General features: G+C 44.6%; 1 protein-coding gene across 1 annotated transcript in view; it reads left to right on the forward strand.

Annotated features, from left to right (window-relative positions):
* Nucleotides 1-606: 606 nt before the first annotated feature.
* SNX31 (sorting nexin 31) overlaps nt 607-7742 on the forward strand; it is a gene marked incomplete at its 3' end in the record, with an annotated part of 76155 nt that continues 69019 nt past the window's right edge. Inside the window, exons 1-2 of the mRNA XM_006877172.1 lie at nt 607-672; nt 792-866. Of these exons, the coding sequence (XP_006877234.1) occupies nt 607-672; nt 792-866 (141 nt within the window). The remainder of the gene's footprint in view (nt 673-791; nt 867-7742) is intronic.

Raw genomic sequence — 7742 nt, forward strand, 5'->3', positions numbered from 1 at the left:
CTCCTACTTGGAGAAACCCTCAACAGTCTGAGGTGTTGAATGTGCTCTGTCTGTCTGACAGCCTCCCTCCCTCCCTCACTGCCCCATAAGCCCTTTGGAACGTGGGCCAAACATTGTTCAAACCTCAGAGGTCTGAGTGTGGCCCTGGAGCGGACACGCAGGACCGCCTGTTTCTCTCCAGATTCACCTCCAGGGTGCTGAGAGGTCCTGACCCTGAGATGCTGGAGTGGGCAGTTGCTCGGGGCAAGGCTACAACTGGAGCTACGATTCAGGACTTTTGTGGGTTCATGTGGCTCGTGGGTGCACCCGAGAGACTTGCCTGGCTGCACCTTTGGACCACACTAGGGGCAGCTGTAGACACGCACTACCCTCCACTATGCAGGCTCGGGAGCAGCGGCAAGAGCTGGGCGGTGACTAGGAGGGGCGCCGTTCTGGCCCCAGCCCCACCTATCAACGCCCGGGGCGAGGGGAGCAGCGTAAGGGCCCCGCCCCTGGCGATGTGCTGGGCTAGCAGCTCCCAGCGCCCGGTGCCCAGTGCTGCGAGCGAGGACGTGTCGCCGCCTCAGGTCCTGTACTCTAGGCTGCTCCCGGGCTGCTGCCCGAGCCATGAAGATGCACTTCTGTATCCCTGTGTCCCAGCAGCGTCCAGATGCCCTGGGGGGCCGCTACGTGGTGCGCCGGAGCCAGGGCCAAGTGGGCGGGGAGGGGGCCCAGGGATAGTTTGGAAACAGGGGCTCAGTTGCTCCCTCAGCTAAGCGGGGACTGAAACCGGGATGTTTGTGTGTTTGCAGCTGTACTCTGTGTATCTGGATGGGTTCCTCTTCTGCCGGGTGCGCTACAGCCAGTTGCATCGCTGGGATGAACAGGTAAGTGGGTTGGAGGCGGGTACCAGCCGGTCCAACGGAGGCTTTGGACTTGGGTTTCTCTCTCTTTTAAAATATTTTGTGAATTGTGTGATAGTTTACATGGGACAACATTAGCTTTGCATTCATCCAATCGTATATCGTTACATTGCCTTGGTTACAATCCCCGCCATACATCATCAACCAACCAAATGGTACACGCGGCAAGCCTGCACCCTGGTCTTCAGCCCACAGCCCCTCTCCCTCTTGGGGGGTCTAAAGCCCCCAGCCGCTCCATCTCTCCACATCATCTTCTCTGCCTCCATCTCTGGCGTCACTGTTGCTCTGGGTAGTGTCTGGCTCTCCCACTCCGCTCTTCTCCCTTGATGCTCCTGGCCTGCAAAGTCAATCACTCCCCTCCTAGTGCTACAAAAACGTCTACCTTTACATTTCCAACCCTCACAGTCAGTCCTGATAGTAATCATTCACTATTGTACCACATGAATGTTCTCCACATCTCCTTTCATCAATCCTACCCAGACAGGTTGGATTCTACTCAGTGGAGATTCTACCTTCCTCTGCGCCCTCTGGATCTAGGCTCCCTCTTGAAAGCTTGTAAGCCAGTCACTTTCTGCCTTTGTAGCCCCCACTCCCACCCATTTTGGATAGCCAATGTCCAAGTTGCCCATCCTCGTCTGCTCTGTGTATTGAGGGGGTAGGAATGATCCTCGCTGTAAAAATGTGTTCCCTCTTTTGAGCTACTGCATCAATAGGTGTAAATTCATCAAATTGTATCAGATTACTCTTTTTTTTTTCCTCTTCTTTCTTCTTCTAGCTGAGCTCTGATCATCCAGCCACTGAAGCCATGTCAAGTGGGTATTATCTGTAAGTGTGGGTGTTCTTGTGCATATGCCCTCTCTTCTTATCAGCTGGATGCTTCATTCTCCACTCTAGTCCTCTCTGGCTATGTCACTGACTCTGGGCCCAAGAGTCCCCAGGTCTTGCCACACTGCTGGCCAACGAGGTCTCCACCTGTCTATTGAACATAGTTGGACTTATCTCGCAGCTTCATTGCTGTTTTTCTCTCACTTCCCCAGTCAGAGGTCACCAGTCAGAGCACATGTCTGCTCATGTATTCCCATTGAGTCTCAGTCTTGGAAGGGGGTTTTCCCTGAGGGGACCTGACTACTTGCCTTGATGTCTCCTGGGCGAGCAACTCAGTCGGACTGCTGTTATTGTTTTGTATTTTTCCTGTTGGTCTTTCTTTCAAGAAGTATTTTCTGTTTTTCTAGCCGCTCCAAGCTGGTCTACTTGTCCTTTCCGGTGGAAATTTCTCACCTCAGAAGATTCTGGGTGGAGTTCAGGATTCCTGAAAAATCTTATGTAATTCAGAGGCTCTGCAGGAAACCTCCTTCACTGGGCATGTTGTAGCCCCATTTTAGGTATTCCAATCACTTGTAGGCAAAAGATGGATTTACAACCGTTCTATGGTGATGTTTCTGGCTATTCCTTTCTCTCCCCCTCAAGTATCTATTTTATAATAGTATGCCAGGGAAACCAAGATTGAAAGTCAGCCAAGCATCTTAACATTATTTCCCCCCTTTTCCCCATTCCAACCATGTCTCAATCCCTATATCCCAGAGCTCTGTTGTTCCAAGGTTGTGCATACATCATTATTTACCTCTGTCTCACTTAGCCCATGCAAACCTGCCTAATTGTTTTCCCATCTGCCTTGTTCTTCCAATTCCCTCCCCCTTCTTGTGTATTGCCCCCCTCCCTAGCATCCAAACTATCCTGTGTCTATTCCTTACCCTGAGCTCCCCCTCCTTCCCCTCCCCCTGTCCCCCACATCACGGTAACCAGCAAAGAATCCCCCCACCCTTTAGTATGGACCACAGTAGTGGTCCTATGCAGCATTTCTCCTTTTGTGACTGCCTAATTTCACGCAACATAATGTCTTCAAGGTTCATCTATGTTATGTGATAGCTAACAGCTTCCTTGTTATTCTTCAATGTAGCATAATAGTCCATTGTGTGTATGTACCACAGTTTGTTTATCCATTCTTCCATTGATGGGCACTTAGGCTGTCTCCATCTTTTTGCTATTGTAAATAGTGCTGCTATGAACGTTGGTGTGCATATATCTACTCGTGTTATGGCTCGTATTTCTTGTGGGTAAATACCAAGTAGAGGAATTTCTGGATCATAAGGTATTTCTATTTCCAACCTTCTGAGGAAGCGCCATATTGCTTTTCACAGAGGTTGGACCATTTTGCAATCCCACCAGCAATGCAGAGCATCCCAAACTCTCCACATCCTTGCCAACATTTATTGTCCTCTACTTTTTTGGTCTTTGCTGTTATTGCTGGTGTGAGATGCTATCTCATTGTTGTTTTGATTTGCATCTCTCTAATGGCTAGTGATCGTGAACATTTCTTCATATGTTTGTTGGCTGCCCAGATCTCCTCCTTGGTGAAGTGTCTGTTTATGTCCTGTGCCCAGTTTTTAATTGGGTTATTTGTCTTTTTCTTGTAGAGGTGTTGTGGTGGTGGTAGTGATGTGCCGAGGAGTAGGTTCCGACTCATAGCGACCTTGCATAGGGTTTCCAAGGCTGTAAATCTTTACGGGAGCAGAAATCTTCATCTTTCTCACACGGAACAGCTGGTAGTTTCAAACTGCCAACCTTAAGGTTCTCAGCCTGATTCATAACCACTACGCTACTAGAGATCCTTAGAGGTGTTGTAGTTTCCTATATATTTTAAAAATGAGTCCCTTGTCTGATGTGTTATCACAAAAGATTTTTTCCCATTCTGTGGGTTCTCTTTTTACTCTTCTGATGAAGTCTTTTGATGCACATAAGTTTTTCATTTTTAGTATGCCCCAATCATCTATTTTGTCTACTTTTGTTTGCGTAATTTTCAAAATGTTTGATAGTCTGTGTATTCCCTGAATTAGAGCCCTCACATTTGTCCCTACTTTTTCATGGATGACCTTCATAATTTTGGGATTCACATTTAAGTCTTTAATCCATGCTGAGTTGGTTTTTGTATAAGGCGTGAGGTAAAGGTCTTGTTTCAATCTTTGGCATATCACTTTCCAGTTCTGCCAGCACCATCTGTTGAAACTATCTGACCATGCGTCTCTTGTTGGATACTCCATCTTTCAAGGTCTCAAAGTCCTAATCCGAGAAACAGGTCTTTGTAATGATGAATCGTGAATCGTTTAGCATACAGCTCAATAAATACATATTGCCACTTCAAAAAGGTCCTGGATAGTGCAAATGGTTTGTGCTAAATTAATAACTAAGAAGCTGGTGGTTCAAATCCACCCAGCAATCCAATGGAAGAAAAGCCTGGTGATCTGCTTCTGTAAATATCACCTCCTACCCCCCCCACCCCCTCAATAACAGCAGCAACATAGGAACATTTCTACTCTATAACACATGGGGTCACCAAAGTGGGAAATGAGCTGACGACAAAGAATTGGCCTTTCTTGTTTTGTTATCACCACTTCTGATCATCTATATCTGTAAGATGAGTGGGAAGGAGCACACAATTCTCCCAATCCCTCTCCAGTCCTGTGATCCCCACCTGCCCCAGCTGGCAGGGTACTGGAGTGGTGGTGGGCTCCATTTCAGTATGAGCTGTTCCCCAAGGCAGTGGCCCCATTCAAATGAGCAAACTGGCTGTACATCAAGGAGTCCCTTTCCCATGGTGTAGGGTCTCAGGAAGGGGCTGTATGGATATTTAATTTCCTTTCTCTCCAGAGTTTCTTGCATTTACTCCTTTTTAAAAGGTGCATCTCTATTTTTGTTTTCAATAGACCATATTCATAGATTTCAAGTACTGGCAGGCTTGAAACCCAGGGAATGGGTGATTTATTAAGACAGAAGGTCATTTCCCACTCTAGTTCTCACTCTGATGTCCCCACGGTATTTTCTCTGGAGGCAGACTGATTTATTAGTCTGCTTTAATTGGTTTTGTTGTTCTAATAAGGAGGTGCTATAAGTCTTCAAAATGGGTTAGAGGAGTAAATGGAACTTTGGAAATAAATTTACTCTCTCCTTCCCTTCACAAAAAGTTTCTTCTTCTCTCTTTTCCCCTTCTCTTCCAACCCTTCTCCTTCATTCTTAAATTCTATATCCTGATTTTCAAGACAGTAGAAACCCAAATTTAAAATACACATACTTACACACAACTTAACATTACAGAAATGTGTAGCAAAGAGATGAGCATTTTGAGGAGAGTGCTTTCAGGCAGCCTCTGGGTTTCTAGTGAGTAACATCCTTTGTTGATGGACAGCTCAGTTTTCTTACAGGTAGTCCCCGACTTAACGATAGTATTCCTTTCTGACAACTGTTGTCAGTTGTGATATATGTGAAATACCTAATTAAAAAAAAAGTTTTCATTATTATTGCCTTTTATTTTCAATGTCTTGTAAATTCAATCTCTTTGTTTTGAGGGATTGGAAACACAACATATAATTTACCAGGTATATTTTATTTAATAAATACATAAAGAACATACCAATCATAAATATTTATTCCCATGATGAAGAATAGCTGGATGATGTTGGTTTTTTTGTCAATTGTGATATTAATTCTAGTCATGGAAGGTTCTGGACCATGTGGATTGTCTCTAGGAATGGGGATGTTGTTTCTAGTTAGAAAGTTAGTGAGAGTTGTCTGTATGTTCCTTTTTTATTCCTTCTTCATATATTTCATGGTAACAGCTCACTGCTTCCGAAGTTTGTGTGTTAATTTTAGTAAAGCCATCAGCATTTGGGTCCATGTTTTCAAGCTACTGAGGTCCCTAATTTAGCTTTAAAATACTCTAGCTCACCCTTTCACTGTTAGATTTTTTTATAGCTTCTCTCCTTCTTTACGTACTTCTTTCTTCTTTAGTATCTCTTTCCTCTTCAAACCCTAGCAAGTTCTGATCTATCAATTCCTCTTCTTTGTGATGTATCAGCTGTTCCATATCTACAATTGATGTTGTTTTTAAGTGCCTTTGAGTCAGTCCTGACTCATAGTGACTCTGTATAGGGTTTCTAAGGAGTTGATGAATTTGAACCACCGACCTTGCTGTTCAAACCAACCTTGTGGTTGAGTGCTTATCCTACAGTGCCATGCCAGGACTCCATATCTACAACAGCCAGTTCTAAAGTCAGCGTTCGTGCCATATGGACAATTTTTCCACCGCCTTTTCTATTCTATTAATCCTGATCAAATGTGTGGATTGTGTTCACATAGCTCAGCAATTCCCCACCCCCCCACCCCCCCCCCCCCCCCCCGATATTCCTTGCATGCATTTTCCCATAACTTCCAGGAAGATATGCTAAGGATAAGATGTACCTCCCCTCAACTGCCCCCCTGCAACAACAACAAAAAAGGTGGTAAAAAATGTGGTTTATCTTAAATCCATCATAAATAGGGGACTACCTATACTGAATATGTCCTCACAGTGAGTCTTCTTGCTCACACATCATGTTGTTGTGGTCTAGTTGATTTCAGCTCACAGTAAGCCCTCGTGACAGAGTAGAACTGCCCTATAGGGTTTTCTTGGCTGTAATCATTACCAAAGCAGATTGCCAAGTCTTTCTCTTTTGGAGCCGCTGGGTGGGTTTGAACTGCCAACTTTCTAGTCAACAACCTAGCACTTAACCATGTGCCACCAGGTCTCCTTCAAAATAATAGACTCCAGAATATAAAATTAGAAATTGTTTAAATTTCTATACACAGAACTTTCTTCCTCTTTATTTTATTTTGTTGTTGTTCATAAAAATTTTATTTGTGTATAGCAGAATTCCCCAATTTTAGGTGTTGGATGAATTTTGGTGAATGTATACAATTACCAATACCGTAATCAAGATAGGAAAGAGTCCTTTCTAAAAATTTCCGTCATTTGTTTCTCTCCACTCCTGGCCTCAGGCAAACAACTCTATTTTATTTTATTTCAACTACTCAGCAATCCCCTTTGAGGTCAGTAGTGCAAAAGATCACCCCCATTTTTATTGATAAATATTCTCAGTAGGGTAGCCAGATTTATGACAAAAAAAAAAGTATATCATTATAAAACAGACACTGGAGGGGGAGAGAAAGGAATAACCAGAAATACCAACATGGAAAGCTTGTAAGCCCATCTTCTGCCTATAACTGATTAGAATACCTAAAATGGGCCTACAATGTGTCCAGTGAAGGAGGTTTACTGAGGAGCCTCTGCATTACATGGGAGTATAGGTGGAAGACCGAACCACAACCAGACCTTCAGAGACGGGAAATTTCTCCACTTGAAAGGACAAGCAGACCAGCTGGGAGCAGCTAGAAAACCAGAAGACACCTCTTGAAAGAAGGACCTACAGGAAAAATACAAAACAACAAGGGCAGTCCAACTGTTACCACAAGAACATACAGGTGGCCTGCCCAGGAGACATCAAGGCAAGTGATCGGATCCTCTCAGTGCAAATTCTCTTCCAAGACTAAGACGCAAGGGAAATATACACTTTGACTGATAACCACGCACGTCACCCAGAAGGGGAAGTAAGCGAAGAACATCAACGAAGGGGCGAGCTAAGCCCTACATCATTCAGCAAACTACTGTGAACCCGTATGGAGACCTGGTCAGCCAATAGCAAGGCAACATCTGGGGACTCATGGGCTCAGGGTCAGTGACACAGCCGCAGAGGTCTAGAGTGGAGAGCGGGGTGGCCAGCCGATAAAAAGAGGCTGGACAGACGTAAGAACACCCACACTTGCAGATGATGCACATTTGACTGGACTTCAATGACTGGATAAACAGAGCTCAACCCTAAGAAGAAAGAAGAGGGGAAAAAAGTATCGTCTGATACAATTCAATAACATGACCTACACCTATAAATGCAGTAGCTCAAAAGAGGAAACAAG

The sequence above is a fragment of the Chrysochloris asiatica genome, unplaced genomic scaffold, assembly GCF_000296735.1.
Source record: "Chrysochloris asiatica unplaced genomic scaffold, ChrAsi1.0 scaffold00444, whole genome shotgun sequence".
Taxonomy (NCBI): domain Eukaryota; kingdom Metazoa; phylum Chordata; class Mammalia; order Afrosoricida; family Chrysochloridae; genus Chrysochloris; species Chrysochloris asiatica.